Source organism: Phyllostomus hastatus, unplaced genomic scaffold (assembly GCF_019186645.2).
Source record: "Phyllostomus hastatus isolate PE091 unplaced genomic scaffold, TTU_PhHast_1.1 phas_contig_57, whole genome shotgun sequence".
In the NCBI taxonomy this organism is placed as follows: Eukaryota; Metazoa; Chordata; class Mammalia; order Chiroptera; family Phyllostomidae; genus Phyllostomus; species Phyllostomus hastatus.
The window spans coordinates 3597890-3621467 of NW_025333912.1; the positions used below are offsets into that span (position 1 = coordinate 3597890).

Below are 23578 nucleotides of genomic sequence, written 5' to 3' on the forward strand. Positions count from 1 at the left end.
GGGGCCGCGACCCCAGTCGGGGTGGGGCGAATCCCGTCCCGACAGATAGCCTGGGACTGGGGCAGAGTTCCTGGCTCACCGCCCCAGTCCGGGTCGCGCTGGCCTCCTGCGCCCCGCGGCCCGCGCTGGGAGCGGGCCTTGAGCGCCTGCTTGCCCCTCTGCGGACTCGGCTCTCACGCCCGCCCAGGCCCCGCACCGCTGGCCGCCTGAGGAAGAGTCACTGGCTGTGATCGCCTCCAGGGTAATGAAGGGAGGCCAGCCCGGGAGGGGAAAGTGTAAGGGCCGGTCCGGTACGGGAAGGAGGACGGCTCGGTCCGCGCACGACACGGGAATCCCCAGGCTAACTCGCCGCTGAGCGTGGAGCGCGGCCCCTGCCTCCAGCGCAGCCCAGGCTCTGCCCGGATCCCCGGGGGACGCGGTGGCGGAGGCACCTGCGGCTCCCGTGGGCGGTGCCCGCTGGTGTTGGGGGCGTCAGGTGCGCGGGGTCGAGCTGGCCGCAACACTCTCTCCCCCCAGCTCTCACCTTTGGCCGCGCTCACGGGCCTGGCAGAGTTTCCAGGCTGAAGATACCCTCTGACCCGGGCTCCATGTGCCACCTTCTGCGAGTGCACTGTACAAAGCGCGGCCCGCTTCCCTTCCCCGAAAAAGCAGGACTAGGAAAGAACTTTTTACAAAAGTAAATCTCTAAGCTTCGTTTTATCCTCAGTATTTAAGTTTAGCGTTGCGTTTTTCCCTCGTGGGTTTGTTTTGTCAGGTACCCTTTTCCTCTAATCTTGATCAGGAGTTGTGACACAACGCCTACCTAGCACAGAGCACACAGTAGGCGTTCAGTATATGTTTCTTGAAAGCATGAGTCACGTTACTAAGTTTGGAAAATTCTACTGAGTTGTGCGTCGCTATAGTTTTTAAGATATTATGGGTTCCCAAGATGACTTTGAAAATTACAGTAATTTTAAAGCTTAGCAAAGAGAGTGGTGTTTTTTTTCTCTTTGCATTCCCTATAACAATGGACTGTTGGACGCTAAAACTGACTCAAAACCCGAGTTCTGTAAAAAAGACGCAGCTACTGAAAGTGTCAATCTTTCAGTTTAAAACCTTTGGACTACCATTCTGTTATAAAACAAATTTAAATCATTAATAAAGCTTTATCCTAATTAGCTTTTTTGGATACCAGTGCAAGGGACCACATCGATGTACTTGTGAGTGCATTTAGGAAGTTGGGTTTCTGTAATATGAATTTATAGAAAGCATTTATTTTTTCCACATTTTTTAATTGTTGTTCAAGTACAGTTGTTTCCACTTTCCCCCTATCACTCCCCCCACCTCAGCCATCCCCACTTCCAACCTTGATCCTACCCTTCTTTGCCTTTGTGCATGTGTCCTTTATACATGTTCCTAAAAACCCTTCCCTCTTTTCCCCCCATTATCTCTTCCCCCTCCCCTCCAGTTACTGTCAGTGTGTTCTTAATTTCAATGTCTCTAGTTATGTTTTGCTTGCTTGTTTGTTTTGATTAGGTTTCACTTATAGGTGAGATCATACGGTATTTGTCTTTCACCGCCTGGCTTATTTCACTTAGCATAATGCTCTCCAGCTCCATCCATGCTGTTGCAAAGGGCAGGAGCTCCTTCTTTCTTTCTGCTGCATAGAATTCCATTGTGTAAATGTACCATAGTTTTGTGATCCACTCATTTACTGATGGGCACCTAGGTTGCTTCCAGCATCTAGCTATTGTAAATTGTGCTGCTATGAACATTGGGGTGCATAGGTTCTTTTGGATTGGTGTTTCAGGGTTCTTAGGGTATGATCCCAGCAGTGGAATTGCCGGGTCAAAAGGCAGTTCCATTTTTAGTTTTCTGAGGAAATCCTATACTGTTTTCCACCGTGGCTGCACCAGTCTGCAATCCCACCAACAGTGGACTAGGGTTCCCTTTTCTCCACAACCTCACTGGCACTTGTTTGTTGATTTGGTTATGATGGCCATTCTGACAGGTGTGAGTTGGTATCTCATTGTGGTTTTAATTTGCATCTCTCTGATGGCTAGTGATGCTGAGGATATCCTTTCATATGTCTCTGGGACCTCTGTATGTCCTCCTGGAGAAGTCTGTTCAAGTTCTTTGCCCATTTTTTAATTGGGTTGTTTGTCTTCCTGGAGGGGAGTCATGTGAGTTTTTTATATATTTGTGAGATCAAACCCTTGTCCGAGGTATCACTGTCATTAAAAAGCATTTATATTCATACCTAGTGTAAGAGGGTGTAGAGAAAAATATGACAGCACATCACCCCCCTACACATACACACACACACCTCCCTGACAGTTTCTAGGTGCAGCTGCTGCCTTGACCTCAAAATGTCTTGTAAAATTTTCTTAATAGACTGGCATATCTAAAGCAAAAACCTCTAGGATTAAACTACCCCATGCAGACAATCCCTTTCCTACTAACAGTTCTCACAGATTGTTTACATTTCTTCTCAGTTTTCCTGAAAAGTAGGTAAGGTAGTGAAGCTTAAAGTTTTTGTCATTGTTAAGGAAGAACCTAGTGATGTTAAGTGGAAAAAGGAGGAAATGAAACTTTAATAACCAGAAAATTCAGTTCATCCTGACATCCCATGTCTTCCTGCTTGTGGAAAGGTAATTACAAGTTACAGTGGTCAGGACCTTATCTGCCCTATGTTAGTGAGTGTCCCCAATGCCCAGCGCAGTGCCCGGTCCATAGTAGCCATGTATTAAACAATTGTGGAATGAATACTTGGCTGTTTCACATAACAGTATAATGACTTTCTATGTATATATGGTTTCTTCATTTGTTTGCATATTTACTTAGAATAGATTACTAGAAGTGAGAATTTTACTGGGTCAAAATGTATGAATATTTTCATGGTATCAAAATGGTGCCAACTAGCTATCCAAATGAGCTGTACCATTTTGCGCTGGTATGTCTGAGTATGCCTTTCAGAGCACCCTCTGGAGCTCTTATATTGATACAGTGTTTGGTAGTTATGGGTACTTTCAAAAGAAGTATTTCATTTGATTTCAGTTACCCTAGAAGGTGGGCATTCTTCCATATGTAACATAGCAACTTCCAGCACCTGAAATTGTTACAGTGAATGACAGATGACAAAGTAATTGTACACTTTCAGGTTCTTCTTGCTCCCTATATCTTTGGTTTGTAGTGAACATCCTGAATAAATTCACATCTTTCTTTAGCAATAAAATATGAAAGAAGCAATATTTATTAGGTATAAGGAAACAGCCAGGCACTAGCAAATTTAGAACATTACTACCCTTTCTGTTAGGGAAGATATGAAACTTGGTGATGCTTTTGTAGCTCCTTGAATCTGAAAAAGTCACTCTTTTAAATATCTGAATCTGTTGCAGAGTCTTCATAAACTATTGAGCTTAATACTCTATTAGTGAAAGTGGACAGGACTCATTTGCATAATAATCTGCATATCTTTTATATCTGTCAGTAAATTCCAAGAATAGAATTGAGAACTAAAAATAAGATGAAAAATATTCAACCTACAAAAAATGTTATCACATGAAAACAAAAATAATAATTTTTTAAATGTGTGGCAACAAGAAAATATTATCAATTCTTAGTCTTTTAATAATCCTGATTCTTCCAAATTTGCTAGAAAGGGAACCCAAATGATTTAATTAATTGATTTAAGTTAATTAATCTGATCAGGAAGTTTTGGAAGCTTCAAAGTTTACTTATAAGTGGACTTCTGGGGGCATGATTTATATCAAAAGTAGGTCCAACTTTGTATTTCCATATTATTTTCACATTTGCTTAGGGTTCTTTTTAAAAGTACCGAAAAAGTAGGGAAGGAGAGATGGAGGTGTATTGAGGCTTTGAAAATATCCAGAACCTCCCTTCAATTTCCCTCTACCTTTCTGTTGTGATGTCAGATCCCAAATATTGTTCAGTAAACAGAAATACTCTTCAAAAACACTTTCCAGTAATGTTTCCATCTAGTCCTTGTGTCAAAGAACAGCTGCCTAACTATTGTGTGGGTTTATGGCAATTAGTTCTTCAAGAAACTTTTATGTAAATCTAAATTATTTTGCTTTTGTTTTTTATAGTAGGATATTTCTGCACCTTGAAGATAAAGCAAAAATCTCTGCAATAGATGGATTTTTATCACTTTCTGTGAACTAAAGCGATTCAATGTCTCTTCTGGTAAGTTTTTGTTAATATGGATATAATTTTGTGACATCAGAGTAGGTCAGTGTTATTGCAGAATCATAAAACAGGCATATTCTGCTGAGATATTCTTTACTGAGATGTTATTTTGATTTGAATGACTTATTGTTTTAAGAAATGAGTTAAATTCTCATTGACTTTGTTTCTTCAGAAAAGAGTTTGTCCTATACTTTTCTGATATACTCATTATTCTGTTCCTTTGACCCATACCCTTTTCCTTATATACATGCTGCACTTGGAAGTGCCCCTCTCATCCAGTTAGCTATGATGTATTATTTAAATCTTTCAAAAATCTCTTACAAATTTCCATCTGACTAAAGGCAAAGAAAAAAAAAACATTTTTAAAGCCCCTTGACTTAACAAGATGAAAGAAATATTTGGATCAATGTGCAATATGAGGTATAGATACCAACTTGTTTTCTGTTAATATTAGATCCATGTCTAATGTACTTTAGATATTGTCATCTACTTTAGATTAAGCAGTTTTAGGACTTGCATCATGTCTTATATATTAAAGCAGTGATCTTTTAAAAAGTGATGGATATATTTGTATGAGGATTTGTAGTTTACAGAAAACTTTTATACATTGTATCTCTTTCAGCCTTCAAAGTTGTGAGTGATTGGCAGGGCAGGTGGTATAATCCTTATTTTGAGTTTGGCCCAAGATTGCAAAGAATTAGAGCTAAGGCTCAAACTCATATCTGCCAATCAACACCTTCATTTGCCAAGTCTAAGAGGCAGAACTAAGTAGTTAGGAGAAGGTATTATTAGTTATATAGAAAATACAGAATGCATTTACTTTATGTTTAAAGTATAGGTTTTCTATTTTAAATGGGTAGATTTATATATCTGGAAAATACATTGAGGTGAGATACCTACCTCATTTTCCAAAGCAAGGATCGGCAAACTTGTTCTGTAAAGAGCCAGATAGTATTTGTGTGCTGTATGGTCTCTGTTAAATTACTCTTCTGCTTTATTCAGTGTGAAAGCAGCCGTAGGCGATATGTAGATAAATGTGTCTGTGGGTCAGTTTAACCATAGTTGGCTGATCCTTGCTGTAAAGGGTTACTTAAGATGTAAAAGGGCATTTGATAAAGATCCTGAGATTGAGAGGCTTGTATGGTTACAAGGGCTTCCGAATTTTAGGAAAATGATATATATATTTTTATTTATTTTAAATTTATTGATTTTAGAAAGTCAGAGAGAGATGTCGATTTGTTGTTCCACTTATTTATGCATTCATTGATTGTTTCTTGTACGTTCCCTGACCGAGTGTGTAACACCCAACCTTGGCATATCCAGATGAGCTCTAACCAACTGAGCTACCTGGCCAGGGCCAGAAATTGGATTTTATGGATATTTTATGGATATTTATTTTATGGATATTTTAATCCATTCCATAATTATGGATTTTGTGAAAAATAATAGATATGATAATGGGTGATTTACAGTCGTTTAATTTATTAATAATTTTACTTTAAATGATATTCTTTCTGCAATGATGAACTATTTAGAATCCCTTGACTCAAAATATTCATGTTTTTTCCACAATGAGATACTTGTGCAACTGAGAATTGATATTTTTACTTATGAAGGACTCTTCCCCATTTAAGTTTTATCCTCTGTTTGATAGTTAAAAAATGATGTTTTCAAAGGAGCAACATAAATAATATAGTTTCCTTTTAGGGTCTCTACAGAGCTAACTGCTTTTCACTTAGCTGTTATGATAATGAAAAATAAGTTACATTAAAAAATATTTTGGATGGTTTATATCATTATACTGCCTAAGATATTCAAGTATAGATTTTTCACAAGCTATTATATTCAGCAGCATTCAGTTGGTTCAATGCACATATAAAAATGTTTTTTAAGAATAAAATATGACTATTTTGTGATTTTGTTCTGTAACCTGGACAGCTTTCTTCCACTGTGAAAATTTTATATAAAGATAATGAAATATAAGTTTATAAAACTTTATAAAACATAGTAAGTTTACTATGTTAGTTTATAAAATGGTTTCCATATTTCTATGAACTGAAAAAACATGGCTCATGATTCTTATTTTGGAAATAAATTAGGGTCCATTTAAGTTTTAAAAAATATGCCCAATATATCTTAAATTAAGTTCTTTTCCATCTAAAACAGCGATGGACATTTGTTAGAGAGAAAGTTTCTTTTTATATGCTTGAATGTATTTTGATAGTTGTGTCAGAGGGGCACCTCTGCCAAGACCACTTCAGGATTTGGTCATTTGCTAGGAGGACTTGTAAAACTTAGCATATAGACATACTCACAACTAAGATTTATTACAGCAAAAGGATACAAAGGTACAAAGGGAAAATGTACTTGGAGTGAATTTCGGAGGAAACCAGGCACAAACTTCCAAGAAGCCTCTCTCAGTGGAGTCACATAGGATGGGCTTTATTCCCACAGGGTTATGACAACACATGTGAAATATTGCTTACCAGGGAAGCCCAGTAGAGACTCATTTTCAGGGTTTTTACTGGGGATTGGTCATGTAGGTACCGTCTGCTAGCAGGTAACTAATTCCAGACTCCCAGAAATAAAGCAGGCATTCAGCATAAATCATATCATTTGCACAGTTTAGGCACTGTGAGCCATTCTTATCAGGGAATGGTGGGAACTCTTCCCAAATTTAAATTCCTATGTACCAACTAAGGGTCAAACTTGTAAGCCAGGCTTTTCTGATGATAGCAGTTTTAGGCCTGCTGTGTTCACTCTTTTCTGCACAATGGAGTTACTTATTACTGTGAAAACTTCAGAGTAAATGTTGCAAAAAAATACATAAATATCAAATATATAAATGACCTAACTGATGGTTATTTTCTATATGAGCAACAGTAATAAGTATCTTCCAAAATGGTATTGTCAAGTTTATTCATCATAGGCAAATCAATAGAAACTTTGCAAAGGAAATGATTCTACAGCTATCTTGACATTGTTAGCTTTTGTTCTTCAAGGGCAAAATTTACTTAAAACAATGGGGATATATATCAAATCATTGTGATAAAATTGTTAGGTATGCCAGCTGTAGGAATCCAACTTAAAATAATCCATAATTCACCCTGGCTGGCATAGTTTAGTGGATTGAGCATGGGCTTGTGAACCAAAGGGTGGGCAGTTTGATTCCCAGTCAGGGCCACATGCCTGGGTTGTAGGCCAGGTCTCTAGTAGGGGGCACGTAAGAGGCAACCACACATTGATGTTTCTCTCCCTCTCTTTCTCCTTCTCTTCCCCTCTTTCTAAAAATAAATAAAATCTTTTTTAAAAAATACATAATTAAGGGTAAGTGAGAAAATGATTAGTTTGATCAGGGAGAAATTCTGGCATATTTTAAAAGAAAGGAAGTTTGATTACTCATTAGTAACTGACCACAAAGTATTAATAAGTAGATTTATAAAGACCCATTTGGTGTTAGTACTTTAATGTGCATATAAAAATTAATGTTCATGAGATGCTTGAAAATAATTTATTATGAAAATCTCTTTCACAGAATTTCTTTGTATTTTTCTTTTGTCCTGTCTTTCTAAATAGTATAAGGTCAGCTGCAACCCACTAATCGATGATGTGATAAATCACATATAGGTGTCACATTTCTTTATTGGCAATATGTGATGCTAGGACCATGAGTTAAATGCAGGAAATGTAAATCGTGATTATGGAACTAAGTCTCTTAATTTGCTTTGAATTGAAGTTAAAGATGTTTTTCACCTTAAGAAACAAAGGTGGTTCCAGATATACTCAATGTGTGGTTTAATGTGGATTAAAATGGTTCTTACACTTAAGGAAAAAAGTCTGAGGATCAAAATAAAAATGATTATAATGGGTACAGCAGAACGATCTTTAGCTAAAATTCAGGAGAAAACTGCAGAGATGATGGAAGTGTTAGATATCAACACCAGCTGTAAAAATGAATTCATACCACGACCTCCAGAGAGAGGACGAGGATCCAAGATAGTGCCAAGTAGGATGATAACAGATGAAATTTGTCTTCTGCACATGGCAGCTGCTTCTCCCTTGGCTCCCATATTGAGTACCTCCACAGTATGAACACTGGCTTCATTTCCCGGTCCCTGCATGCTACCCTTTCCCTCTGCCCCCACTCCAGTCACTAGACCTGTGTGTATCCACACAGCACCCCTACTTGTCTTGTGGCTGATTTTTCACTTATGTAATTCATTTTTTAATTTCCAGAATTGCTTCTGTACTTCACGAACACAAGTCGAATCACTCAGACCTGAAAAACAGTCTGAAACTGGTATCCATCAAAACTTGGTAAGAAAATGATTGAGTACAGTTAACGTTCCTCCTTTGCCTTCTGTAATACCATTCACTCCTGGTTCTTCTATATCTCTTCTTCTCTACAGTGTCTTTTACGATTTCTCCTTCCTCTACTCCTGCTTTTCTCCAGAGGCCTATAATTGGCCTCTGCCTAAACCATCTCTCCTTGAGCAGTCTCACCTATTCCTATAGCTTCAGTTGCTCAAATTTCAGATTATCCTGGAGCTACCTCAGGTTTTCCTTCAGGTAAAGAGGGAACCCTGGCATGAAACAGAACTGATGATTTTTGAAATTTTTCCTACCACCCTGGCTCTTTCTTGGGCACCAGAGGTGTCTATTGAATACCTCAGATTAGGATTTTCGAAGGCATCATTATACAGTTTGAGTAAAACCTTAATCTTTCAGACTTCACCGACACATTGTGTTTCCTGCTTTGGCTAATGAAAACCCATTGACTAAGTCATCCTAACTAGAAACTGTGGAATTATTCTCACACTGTATCTTCCTCTGCTCCCACATCTAGTTATACACCAAGTCTTATGAATCTGTATCTGAAATACCCTTGAGTCTGTGCCCTCCTTCACCTGATCACCAGTGATACTCAAGTCTCATCATCTCTCACCTGGACTGTTGCAGGTAGACTCATTGCCTCTAGTTTCCTAGACACACATACCACCTCCTCTCACCACTCAGACCAGTATTCAGTGCTGTTACCAGTACAGATCTGCTTGTATCACTTTCCAACTTTGAAGTTTTCATTGGTTTCCAAAAGCCTATGGGTAAAGCCTAAACTTTTTTTTTCATGTAGAAAGTTTATTGGGAAGTTCCTTCCAGACCAACACTTGTGAGGGGTGGAAGGGGCAGAGTTGGTTATACCCAAGAAATCTGAAGAGAGATCTTAGTCATTCCCATGAGCATGTCTGGAGCTGGTGTGGCTCTACCCAATTGTCGTACTTGTCCAAGGACCCTGGGTTTTTGTACTCCTGCATCCATCAGCCTTGGATACAGGCTGCCGCCAGGAAAGTGGCATAATCTGGCCTGCACAGCTTCTTTCTGAAGAGGGCAATTCCTTGAACAAGACCCAGTTGTCCTTGCAGTTGGGGAGATAGGTGCCTCCATTCTGAAAGGGGATCTGGCCATGCACCACTGTATCCACCAGAGAAAGAATCGGTTAATGAGTCGAGGACAGGAGATATCACTAAAAGTCTTGGGATACTAATAGAAGTGCTCTAGCTAAGTGAAGGGGAAGGCCTAAACTACCTAGCATGGTATAGGGGCTCTTAGTGGTATGGATAGGTATAATTTTTGAGTTTTATTTCTTGCTAATGAGTTTTAGCACATACTCTTTTTTCTGCTTGAAAACACTCTTCTCCCTTTTCTGCCTCTAAAATTTCTCCTCATTCATGAAGAGTTGGCTCAAATATCACATCTCTGAAGCCTTTCCTCTTGTACATTTTATTATGTTCCTACAAATCTTACACAGCCCCATGTGTATAAAATGACATTGACTGTAGTATCTCAAAATGATTGATGTATACACCAGAGGCATCCTGGTTTTTTCATCGTTGTCTCCCCATGGGCAATGTCTGATGTAAATGATATTTAAAGAAACACACTTGGGAATAAATACTTCTCTTTCCCCTCCTGAATCCTGACTTTATACTGTAATTCTCACTACAAAAGGACCTGCCTTGCAAATGGCTTATTTCTTACAAAATAAGGTAATCCCATTTAATCTTGTTTATACATTTTTCCTGATTCTGTCTTCAGTTGTCTTCATTTTTGTCATTTCTCTTTTTACCCACTAATTCTCTAAAGCCTTCCAGGTACCTGCCTTTTTGTACAATGGGATGTAGTGTCTAATCCTAGTTTTTATTCAGGTATTACCCTTCTGCCCTGACCAGTGTGGCTCAGTTGGTTGAGTGTTTTCCAGCAAACCAAAAGGTTGCCAGTTTGATTCCTAGTCAGGGCACATGCCTGGTTTGCAGGCCAGATCCCTAGTTGGGGGCATGCGAGAGGTAACCCATTGGTGTTTCTCTCATATGTCAGTGTTTCTCTCCCTCTCTCTCTCCCCCTCCCTTGCCCTCTCTCTAAAAGTAAATAAATAAAATCTTTTTTTAAAAAATTACCCTTCGGATTGAGGTAGTGTTCAGAGAGTGAAGCATCTGTTGCCAAGAAAGAGGCCTAGAACTCAGGAAACTTCTACATGCACTGCCTTTTTTATATGTTGCTAAAATACATGTAACTTAAAACTTACCATTTTAAGCATTTTGTGTGTACAGTTCAGTGGTATTAAATACATCCATAATGTCCAACCATCACCACTTCATCCCCATAACTCTTTTCATCTTTTAAAATGGAAACTCTCTACCCATTAAACAGTATGTCCCCATTACTTCTCCCTCCCATTCCCCTGGCAACCACCATTCTACTTTCTGTCTGTATGATCTTGACAACTCTTAGTACCTAATATAAGTGGAATCATACTGTATTTTTTTGTTAGTGAGTTATTTCACTTAGCATAATGTTCTCAAGGTTCATTTGTGTTGCAGCATATTTCAGAATTTCCTTACTTTTTAAGGCTGAGTAATATTCCATTGTATGTATTTTGCTTATGCATTCATCCAAGGATGAACATGGGTTGCTTCCACATTGTAGTGATTGTAAATAATGCTGCTGTGAACATGGGTATACAGATATGTCTTCAAGACCTTCATTTTTTGCTTTCTAATTCTCTCACTAGTGATCACATCAAAAAGAAAAGACAGGTTAGTTTGGGATGATTTGCTCTTAGTAAACCTATGCTGTCTTCTTATTATTACCATGTTGTTTTCTTAAGTGTTCATAATTCATTTATCTAGTAATTTGATATCATACTTGACTAGGTAAATGCAGCAAACTATCCCCTTCACAGTTTTATCCCTTATTTGGAAAATTGGCTCAGCATTTTGACTATTTCCATTCTGGTTTCTTGCTCGAGTTCTACTATGTCTGCAGAATTAATATCCTAGATTTAATTGTCTTTGGCCTGGAGGTTTGAACCTATTTGAAACAACCTGTTTTGGGCTTCAGCTAGTTTTTCACAACATATGTGCCCCTTCTAGTTTCAAGAAGACTTTCCCCAATGGAGAAGATGAAAGCAAAGTACCAGTTATCCATCTGATTTCATCTCATCAACCTTATGCCGTTTTTTTCAACCAGTGAGCTGTAAGCCTCAGTTCGTTCTGTGGTGTAGCCTGCCTGCCTGGTTTATAGGTTGTCACTTAAAACATTTTTTAATTATTGTATGCTCTTCTTTCTGTCTTTTACATGTGTTCTTTAAATCTCAGTTTATTTGAAGACTACCTGTTCTAAAGAAATTAAATTGATTTATTTTGATTTTTTCTTCTTTTTTTTTAATTGGGATTATTTCCAATTGTATAGTAGAATTTCTTTTTATAATATTTCACCTTTTGTTAACAATATTCACCTTTATTCATCTTTAGCCATGAGCTTATAATTACTTTTTTTTTTCACTTTCTTAAAACCTTAGGGAACGTGTAGCATTAAGGATATAAAAAGTAGTTCACACAATTCCTGGCACATAGTAATATAATTTCTAACCCCTTTCTTCCTTCTCCTTGCCTTGGAGACAGTAATAAGATTCTATCCACCTGCTGGTGCCTGTAAAGTTCCTAAGAGTCTTTTGGAGCATTGGTGTCCTTTGGGAGAGCCTTGTGGCTATCATATGACACAAGTGGCATTGGCCTTCTCCTGTGTGCCCGTTTCACTGCCACTGAGATCCATGTAAAGCTAGGACTCTGACTCTGGAGCACCCTGTGAGCCATGCCATAGTGCTCCATGGTCATTAACTCAGGATATCTGATTGTTTTTTTTTCTTTCTGATCTCTCTTCTGATTCATTTTATCTTGTGAAAAACATCTTCAGCAATTTTAATGGACTAGGGTGTGGACATTGTTCCCTGACTACCAGTATGTCCACTAGCTGAGGATATGCCTGTCTGAGCAATGGATACAACTTGCGATCACTTGAAGCAGCAGCACAAGCAGAGGACATTACTCACAGGTCCCCACGACTCTTCCTTTGATATATTTATCCATTACCTACCTTGAAGAATTAATAACCATTCTTAACAACTCCTAAAAATGCTAACTGGGAATTATGATGGAGAGTATTCTTTGCTACCTGTGAATCTGTGTTTCCTACCTTCTCCTCCTTTATAGGCTGAAAGCTTTCTAACTGGCATCAATTATTAGCAATTGTAAATTCTTTTTAGATCTTAAAATAGTGTCTTAAGTCACCTTTCTGTGTGTCCTTCTAATGAGCTCTTGTGTGTCTGAAAATACCATATCTGTATTTTGTAATGGGGCAGGGTACCAAATTGGGGGACCAGGAAGGTATTTACCTATTTTGTTTTCATCTTTTCTAAAACAACGCAGGTTGATGAGCCACCACGTTCCAGGTTGCCTCCATTCCCTAGACACAGTGAAGTGATCTGTTCCACCAACATTTCTCACTATGAACTCCAAGTGGAAATAGGTAATAATCATGGATTTCACATAATTAATCCTTCATTGTTAGAAATGAAATTGATTACAAAAAGATGTTTTTAGTCATAGTCCTTTAACCACACTACTTTTTTTAAGCTTAAAAACTTACCTAAAATCCTGTTGGTAGCAGAAATCTATTTCTGTTAAGTTTGGAACAGGATGGGTATTATTTACAACCTTAAACATGTGAAACATTTGCTCTGAATATTCAGAAACATCTATTAAGTACTACAAACAGCTGCTATGTTAGATGCAAGGGATACAAAGCCATGTAAAACACCTGAGGAGCTTGCATTCTCTCTGGAAAGATGAATGAATGCATAAGATTTATCTGATTTATCCACTAGAGGCTACTATAGTAGAAGTGTGCTGAGTGTTACGGGAACAGAGAAGATGGAGCAAAAAGGAGCTGGATCCTGAAGAATTAGGAAGAGTTTGCTAAATGTTCTAGTCAGGATGTTTGTTACAAACAACAGAAAACAATCCTGGCTAACAAGCAGAAGAGAAATTGTAAAAATAATATTGCTAACTCACAGAATTATTGGCTGGAGAAATAAATGGCTTGGAAGAAGCCAAGAGAAGCTACACGACTGGAGCCATTGCCAGGGCCATGTCATAGAAGCAGCCCAGGTCATGTAGTATCTAGTAGGTACCTATAGCGGCCTGGGATCCTGCAGCAGTGAGTTCTGACTGCGCTGCTTCTTTATGTCACTCACTCCGTACTCTGGCTGGACAAGCTTAGGCCATTGACCCTTCATGCCAGGGTCAAGGAGACAAAGAGAGAATAAGGATCTGACCTTTTCTAAAATAGTACTAGTGGAAATGCTCTAATATTAGACAGGAGGTTCAGATGGTGTCAATTCAAAAAAGATAAAATATAATGGCTTGGCCAAAAACTTCATTTGTTTTTCCTGTAAGATTGCTGTAGTAGCTCTTAGTTGTCTTTAACTTTATTTGAAACAATTTTGTTAGATTGTATTGTGACAGCTATTATATCAACATGCATTTGAAAAAACATACCAAAATTGGTGAATTTTTGTATAGCCATTTTAATAGGGAAGGTGGAAGAAAATATGCAACATGTTTGGCATATTGTGCTTTATTATTTCCAGAAAGGTAAAAACACAACTGAAATGCAAAAAAGATTTGCGCAGTGTATGGAGAAGGTGCTGTGACTGATGGAATGTGTCAAAGGTGGTTTGCAAAGTTTTTGCTGGAGATTTCTTGCTGGACAATGCTCTTCTGTAGGGTAGGCCAGTTGAGATTGACAGTCATCAAATCGAGACATTAATTGAGAATAATCAACATTATACTACACAGGAGATAGCTGACATACTCAAAATATCCAAATCAATAAAGTTATTGGTGAAAATAAAGTTATTGGTGAAAATCTTTTATTTTATGGAAAAAACTAAACAGACTTTTTGACCAACCCAATATTTACTTCAATAGAAAACTGAGGAAGGATGGTTAGGAAGAGGCTACCACACAGTTGCCTAGAAGGGGGAACAAGAGGAGAGCAGGCAGTGGCAGGAGATAAATCTGGGAGGTTAGGAACAGATTGTGAAAGACTTCATGTGGTGTATTTAGAAGTTCAGACTCTGTGTCAACCCCCACAATTTGTCCATTTTATTACTCAAAGGATTTAAGGCAGAAATTTAGGATTTCTCCTCTGTGCTAGAAAGACATTGTGGAATAGCAATGATGGTAATAATAGCATCCAAATAAGGCATTTGGATGCTCTATATTGAACATTTGGATGCTGATTATATTGAACATTTTATATGGAATTTTCATTTTACCCTTTTCCTGCTCCCATTTTGCAGGTAAGAATACTGAAGCTCCGAGATTTGAAAGCAGACCTTTCTGACTGTAGGATCTAAGCTCTCAGCTGCTGCACTGCAGTATCTTCCTATTGATAAAATGCTGAATTTGGAAGGATAACTGCTAGCAATTCTAGGCAGCGTTCTAGAAGATGTAGTAGATTAGTTATGAGGAAGTATGATCCTCATCACCTGGGTCTTTTTAAAAATTACAATTCCTATATCCCATTACAGGCTTATTGAATCAAAATTTCTGGTGAGTGGAAGCCAGGCATGTGCTTTTGAAGTAGTTTCCTCAGTAATGTTGATGCATGCCTGGCTGGGAACGGAGGGCAGAGTGAGAAAGTCACTGCAGCTCTCCAGGGAAAGAGAATGGGACTTGAACTAAGGCAGTGATGCTGACACTGTGGAGGAAAGGATTACTTTGGGATTAATATCTTTTTTAAAGATAAAAGTGGCAGAATTTCGTGACTAGAAAAAGGGAGGAAACTAATGTTTATTAAGTGCCTTTGAAAAGCTGAAGTTTTTAATTTTGATGAAGTCCAAACTATCAATTTTTTTCCTCTCTGGCTGCTAACACAAGTTTTATGTCTGATTATAGGAAGAGGATTTGACAACTTGACTTCTATCCATCTTGCACGGCACACTCCTACAGGTACACTGGTGACTATAAAAATTACAAATCTGGAAAACTGCACTGAAGAGCGCCTGAAAGCTTTACAGGTAACAATATGAAAAAAATAATACATTTAGAGTACTGTCTGTCTGAGGAGTTAACATCTGCAAAAACTTTTCTTCCAAATTAATCGCTCTGTTAGAGAAAAGTAGATTTCTGTGTTCTAGTAAACATGCAATTACAGAGTTAAAAAGAATACTAGAAAGCCAGTTCCTGAAAGAACAAATGTATTCAATCTTTGGTAACTACTATACATTCCTTCAAATGAATATCATATTTGAAATGCTGGTCTGAAGATTTACAATATCCCTAGTCTGTCCAATCACATGTAGTCACACAGGGAAAGGGAAAGACAGAAGCAAACAGTTTCCTTTCCATCCAGTTAAGTAAAATTCACTTCTAAGTTGATACATTTTAACAGAATTGCCTTTCAGAAATATTATAATACTATTTTCATTGTCACTAATCATTTTTGATATAAAGAGGGAAAGGGTTTTATTTTGATATTGTAAAAAATGTTTATATGTGCACATGTATATTGCACACAAGAAAAGATTAGAAATTAATAGTGTTTTTTTCTGTGATGTCATGTTAGCAGTGACTTTTATCTTGAAATATATATGTATTTTTAAATGTTTCTATACTAAGAACATAGCATCATTAAGTGTGACCTCTAGAATCAAACTAAGGTCAAATCTCACTTTCACTTTTATTAATTATGAGCTCTTGGACAAGTTTTCTCACTTATTTCCAAGTGTCCTCTTCTGTAACATGGTAATCATGCTATGGCACTGTGCAGTCGTTGTGAGGTTTGAAGAGATGACAGCACTAAGAACACATGGTTGGCATTAGTAAGTTTTACTGAGTATTGGCTGCCACTGCTGCTGTTGCCTTCATCGCAAGGAGAGAAAGGTTTCAGATGTCTTCTCTCTTGTGTGTCTTTCCTAGAAAGCTGTGATTCTGTCCCACTTTTTCCGGCACCCCAATATTACAACTTATTGGACTGTTTTCACTGTTGGCAGCTGGCTTTGGGTTATTTCTCCATTTATGGCCTATGGTAAGAAAACTCATTCTAGGTAAAACAACCCATACTTTTGCCTGGATGCTATAATTATAAAGATGAGTGGGATCTTAGATTTATGATTAACCCAATTCCAAATTTCATGATATATTTCTATTTCGCATTCGTGTTGAATTTTAGTCTTCAGAAAAAAGTAGAATAGGTCTGATGATCAGCGAACCACCACTGCTTCTCCAGGAAGCCCAGGCCTTTGCACCAGCTGTCTCTTCCCTTCAGTTTCCTTCCTCTTTCTCTCAGTGGAGAGCTTCCATTACTCTTCAAGGACATCATCCCCATCCCTGTTTCTCTGTGTGATAAATTTTTTCACTGTATTAGAAACATCTGCGTATGTACCCAGCTCCTTCACTGGATTTGAGCTTCTCGAAAGCAGGATTATGTATGTATTTATCATATGGGGTACCTGGGTACTCATACAGCACCTAGCACAAAGTAGTGTTCAATAAGTGTGTTGCATAAATGAATGTTCTAGAACTTTGACTTTTAGGACAGCTTTTGTGAATTGTCTCTGGATTTAAAAATATTTATACACATGTCTATACACACAGTATTTTTTTAGTAATATTGAAAATTGTTAATTTTCTTTTCTGATCTTTGGAGTATCCTTAGAAAAGTCTTTTTTTTAAAAATACATTCTTGAAGGAAAATTACCTTAGCATAGGAAAATGGTTAGACTCTAAAATGTAACAAAGGGGCGTGTGTGTGTATTTATGGTTGAAAAAAACATTTAAAACATAGCTAGATGCAAAATCACTTTCAGTGTTCATTTAAAGATTTCAGGGGTTTCTTTCAGGTTCAGCAAGTCAACTCTTGAGGACTTACTTTCCTGAAGGAATGAGTGAAACTTTAATAAGAAACATTCTCTTTGGAGCTGTGAGAGGATTGAACTATCTGCACCAAAATGGCTGTATTCACAGGTATTTACCTATTTGTATTTTGCAAAATGAAAGAATTTTAGTGGAAGACATTTTTTAGGGAGCTTTTAGGAAGGAAGGAGCAGTTGAGTGTCAGAAGGAGGAACAGGAAACTTGTAAATAAAAATTGAGGGAGGAAGGGGCCAGTTGCTACTGTTGATGTTCACATTTTTGTTCATTCGCCCCAGTGTTCAGACCACCTTCTCTGTGCCAGGTGCTGTGCTCCATGCTGGGGTGGAGCGCCGGCCCTCACGCAGCCCAAGTCTCAGTCTAGTGAGGGATATAAGCTTTAGGGAGTGAGATCCTAGTTAGCTTTTTTTTTTTCTCTTTAAGCAAATAGCTCCTTTATCTGTTTTTCGTCTTTAAGTCATAGTTATATATCATGTACAAATTGTAACTAAACCTTGTTTTGATTTCTTAAATATTTTGCAGCATCTTGAAATTTTTATACTAAATATCAATTGTTGTTATCAAATTATAGATGCAAATTGGCTAAATTGGCTGAAAATTGGCTAAATTCTAAAAAACAGTGCCGTTCTAAGATACACAGGGGCTTTGTTTTCCTTTTTAATTAAGTTACTTTTAAATAAGCTTTTTTATTGTTTTTTTTTCTATTTCCTTAAAGCTTTTATTCTTACTATTTGGTGTTTTTAGCAGCATTCTAGTTAACTGAGAATTTATTACAGACTGTATTGTAATTACTTAAGATTTTATTATACTTTACCAGACTATTTATTGGTCATCCTACTCTATTAGTCTGTTAAAAACTGTTAGTTTCTAAATCCAGTGATTTGGAGGAAAAACAAGTCTCTTTTATAATTTATTTGACAAAGGAAATATTTATATGAGACATATCTTTATAAATGGTGTTCATACCATGAAAGGCTGTCTTTTTTAGATAATATTGCATTTAACTTTATACTTTAAATATTAGTTGATTTTTTTAGACTTCTTGGGTATTTTGCAATAGCATCCTAAAAGAGTGAAATTAATCATTTGATTCCATTCCAAGTTTCAAGAAAATATTATCACTTCCAAACATGTAGCTGTCGGTTATATATTTCTTCTTCCTAATGCTATGTTAAACAGCTGAAAGGATTCCTTAATTTCCTAAACATTTCCTAAATATACAGAGCAGTGTGCTGCTATTTTATAAAGAGTATTTAATTTCCAAGAGGATACAAGGATTTGTTCTGACCAGATTTTTATTCTTTCTTCATTGGCCAATTTCCTAGCATTTAGGATTGTTTCTTTTTGTTCTAGGAGTTTTAAAGCCAGCCATATCCTCATTTCTGGTGATGGCCTAGTGACCCTTTCTGGCCTGTCCCATCTGCATAGTTTGGTTAAGCACGGACAGAGGCATAGGGCTGTGTATGATTTCCCACAGTTCAGCACATCAGTGCAGCCGTGGCTGAGTCCAGAACTGCTGAGACAGGTCAGGTGTGGCCGTTGCATTGGGTTATCTGTGCGTCTCGAGTGTCTTATAAGCTTGACTATAAAAGACAATTGTGACTTTATATTTGGATTGGTGAATGGACTGCTACTGCAAGACATTTTTCTTTTTCTTGTCAAAATTATTATCTTAGGAATTTTAAACTGTGTGCCATATATTAGGTATAGCTTGATTTCTTGTTTCCCATGATTGTTCACCATCCTTTATCAAAAAAGCACATGTATGTAACTTTTAAAGTTATTTACACTAAAGAACTTCCAATTAATTATTTACAGGATTTACATGGATATAACGTAAAGTCAGATATTTACAGTGTTGGGATTACAGCATGTGAACTGGCCAGTGGGCAGGTACCTTTCCAGGACATGCATAGGACTCAGGTAAATGCTACTAACATCCCTGAACTACCTTCCTTCATATGATCTTTTATATTCTACATAATATCTGTTGAACATCTTTGCTATAAGACTCTTAGGATCTTTATTGTTGATGTTTTACTATTTTGCCTGAAAAGGATTGAAGGAAAGTTTTCTTTTAGATGCTGTTACAGAAACTGAAAGGTCCTCCTTATAGCCCATTGGATATCAGTATTTTCCCTCAGTCAGAATCCAGAATGAAGAATTCCCGATCAGGTGTAGACTCCGGGATTGGAGAAAGTGTGCTTGTCTCCAGTGGAACTCACACAGTAAATAGTGACAGATTGCAAACACCGTCCTCAAAAACTTTTTCACCTGCCTTCTTTAGCTTGGTACAGCAGTGTTTGCAACAAGATCCTGAGAAAAGGTAATATTGTTTACTTCCTCTAATTAACATAAAACATATTTGTTTTATATTTTATAGAAGCTTTATGATAGTCCCTTTCCATCAAATTCAAATTTTTAATCATTCTTTTGATAAAAAATTAGTCTATTCTAGACAGTATCAACGTTAAAAACAAGAGGCAAATGGGAAGGATACAGGATTCAAAGTCAGAAAACTTGGCCCCAGTCTTAGCTGTTTTATTTCCTAACCAAGTCACCTTGTAAAAATCAGTTAATCTTTCTGAACATTAATTACTGCATTTATATTAAGATATTTTAGAAATTTCCAATCAGTATAAAAATGTTAGTTGCTGCTATTATAATAATATATATTATCATCATAGGTAACTATACATTATCATTAGTATTTTGGAAATAAGATGTATGTCTTATCTTTTTTTAGCCCCTTATGCCTAGCATAAGCTCCTTATCATTGGTAAGTGCCCAGTAAATGTTGAATTATGGGCTAATTGAAGGGTATCTCTAGAATTAATTTTTATTAGTCAAGGATGAAGCTAAGAATTAGGCTTCCTGATATATATTAGTTTTCCTTTTAATTTTTAGTTTTAGATTTTATAGCTCTAAACCTAATTTCTAATATATTTTTACACCTGAAAATCTGCATTCTAATATGAGGTTCTGTTTTTTTAAAATTTTTAAAAATTTTCAGGCCATCAGCAAGCAGTTTATTGTCTCATGTTTTCTTCAAACAGGTAAGCTGATCTTTTTTCTGTTGTCTAGAATGATGTTTTTAAATACTATTAAAAAGTCACTTCATTTTGTTGGCTTAATGGGACAGTTTGGTTACCAAAGTTCTTAATAACTTTCTTACAAAATACAGTTAAAATCAAGAAAACGTTTTGGTAATTCAGTTACAGACTTGTTAAAATACATCCATTTTGCAAAATGAGTAAAAACAAATGGAATATCATCATACATTACTATATCCTCAGTTTATACTTTGATTAACTTAAAGATATTTTATTTTTTCTATATTATCTAGAAATGACTTAAAGACAAAATAATTCTGATAAAAATCAGCGTATTGGCTATCACTTCTTCCTGTTTTCAGATGACCAGAATGAACGGCATTTTTACTGAAAACAATTTTAAACACTTTTAATGATGTCTTTGGGAGTTATTTATTGCTAACAAAGCTAATATATTGAACTTACATACCATCAGCCTTATTTTGAGTTTCTTTAACAGATGAAAGAGGAGAGCCAGGATTCCTTGCTTTCACTATTGCCTCCTGCTTCTCACGAGCCACCAATTGCACTGCCTCCAGCATCACCTTGGACTGAGCTAGAATGTGATTTTCCTGATGAAAAAGACTCAAACTGGGAATTCTAGGGCTGCCAAATCCCTTTATGTCCTATATACTTGACACTTTCTCCCTGCTGCTTTGCTTCTGTATTGCTAGGTACAAATACTAGAATTATACTTGAAAATACAGTTGGTGCACTGGAGAGCCTATCATTTAAAACCACTCTATTCAAAGGAGCATGAGTCTGTGGCCCCTTCGGTTAGTTCAGAGTGCTGTTATAACTCCAGGGAAACTTTAGAATTATGAATCCAGTCACATTTAGTGTCACCTATTCTCAAATTTTTTCCCCCAAAGCTGTGACTAAGTCTTCTTTTTAAAAATTCTCAATATAGCTTTTGAGCCAGTTAATTCTTTTGGCATTTTGCTGCCCTCAGGGGAATGAACCCTCAAAGGACAGTACTTCCAAGTACATTTTTTTTTTACTTCCAGATTCTCTAGCCTTTTTGATCAGCTATTGTTAGACCAACAGGCTAGTTTATCCTGGCATCAAACTCTTTTCTGTTAACAGGGAGAATGTTTTACTTTCCCATTTTCTTCTGCTAATATGGTAATATCAAACTGAGCCTCACTCACATTAAATGATTCACTTGAAATATATAGAGAAGTTGTGTTTTTTTTTTAAGGGGCTAAAGTAACACTTTTCTACTTATGTAAATTATAGATCCTAAATTCATGCACCCCGTGGGAGCTTAATAAAGATTTATTGAATTGAGTTTATGCATTTATTTATTTTCGTTGTGTGGTTTGATAAACCTAAAACACAGATTCTAATTTGTTTTGCCAAGGAAAACCAGTTTGCAAACAAATAGATTTATTTACATAATCTGTGAATTAGGGACAACCTGGTATTTGATTCAATGGAGGGAGATGATGTTCTGGTCCTTTAAATGATTATTCTTGCTCCTGTAGGTGATTCAACATATAATGACATAGAGATCTTAATGCATGGTATTACCATAATAGCAAAAGAGATGCTGTGTCTCAAAGAGTACGTGGTTTGAAATGTGGTAAATTGGGACCTATCTCTGGATTTTAATCTGTACACTTTTATTTAACATTCCCTTAAAATTATTTTTAAATGATTGTCTTAAGACTAAAAAATTAAAAACCATTTAGACAGTGTGTAAATTAATAGACAATTAGAAACATAAACCTTTTCATATTTATTAGCCAGCCCCCATCAAGAATGTTTAGGTCCCTCCATCAAGCAAGCCACAAAGACCTGCCCAGGTAGAGGAGGGAGAGGAGATGAGTACCAGCAGAGGCCCTTAGGCCACATGTAGTGTTGGGGGCTACAGTATTTCTCTAACCTCCTTCTAAATTTCCCTTCAGTATGAGAGGCTCACAGGAACCATTGAGGAGGTTCTCCTGAATCAGGGTGGGGCACTGATACGTGTAATGCAAAAGATGGACTGTGAAGACTGTGAAACAGTGCTTCTCAGACCTGTGAGCGTATTACTGTTCTCCAGAGAAACGAAGCAGTAGGAGATGTATTACAGGGAATTGCCTCACACAATTAGGGAAGCAAACAAGTCCCAAGATCTGCAAGGTGAATGGGCAAGCTGGAGGGAGACCCAGCAGAGCCAGTAGTGTTCCAGGCTGAAGGCTGACAGGCTGAAGACCCAGGGAGAGCTGGTGTTTCAGTTTGAGTCCAAAGGCAGAAAAAAGCTGATGCCCCTGTTTAAGGCACTCAGACAGGAGTTCTCTTCCTCAGGAGAGGGTCAGTGTTTTTGTTCTCTTCAGGCCTTGAGCTAAAGAGGCCCACCCACATCAAGGAGGGCAATCTGCTTTATTTAGTCAACAGACTTAGATGTTAATTTCATCTCAAAGGGCTCACAGAAACACCCAGAATAATGCTTGACCAAATATCAGCACCCTGCAGCCCCATCAAATGGACACGTGAGATGAACCATCACAGCAGCTACTGTATTGAACAACACTTCACTGATAGCCTTACCCTAAGAATGTCTTAAATTTTGTACCACAGGTTCCTTGCTTGCTGTATTACTCTCTATTGTGTTGTAACAGTCTACCACAAATGCAGTGGCTTAAAACAACAGATTTATTTTTTGCAGCTCTAGAGGTCAGAAGCTTCAAATGGGTTGGCAGGGCTGTGTTCCTTCTGAAGGCTTGAGAATCTGCTGCCTTTTCCAGCTCCTAGAGGCTGCCTGCCTCCCTTTGCTTCCTGGACCAGCATTACTCCAACTTCTGTTTCAGCAATCACATCTTTTCTAATGCCGACCCTCCTGCCTCTCCCTTCTAAGGATGCTTGAGATTATTTTGGGCCTACCCAGGTAATCCAGGACAATCTCATCTCAAGACCCTGAATTTAATCATGGTGCAACATCTCTTTTGCCATGCAAGTCACCATACTCACAGGTTCCTGGAAGTAGGGTGGATAGATCATTATTCTGCCTTCCACACCTGTCCAGTCATCTCAGTGTTG

The 23578-nt window shown here is 37.5% G+C and overlaps 1 protein-coding gene across 2 annotated transcripts; it reads left to right on the plus strand.

The window, feature by feature from the left end:
* The first annotated feature begins 12 nt into the window (after positions 1-12).
* On the plus strand, positions 13-21729 carry STRADB (STE20 related adaptor beta). Of its 2 annotated transcripts, XR_006786700.1 has the most exons (13): positions 13-241; positions 4089-4185; positions 8425-8505; positions 12951-13050; positions 15486-15607; positions 16509-16617; positions 17432-17555; positions 18816-18987; positions 19281-19385; positions 19544-19788; positions 20209-20241; positions 20476-20518; positions 21015-21114. XR_006786700.1 is itself a non-coding variant. In XM_045847611.1 (12 exons), exons 2-12 carry the CDS (start codon positions 4174-4176, stop codon positions 21156-21158), a joined length of 1257 nt encoding a protein of 418 aa, XP_045703567.1. In that variant the 5' UTR covers positions 15-241; positions 4089-4173; the 3' UTR covers positions 21159-21729. The 2 variants fall into 2 exon arrangements, 1 of the variants encoding a protein (XP_045703567.1); XM_045847611.1 differs by lacking the exon at positions 20209-20241 and having other exon boundaries at positions 15-241; positions 21015-21729.
* The last annotated feature ends 1849 nt before the right edge of the window (positions 21730-23578 follow it).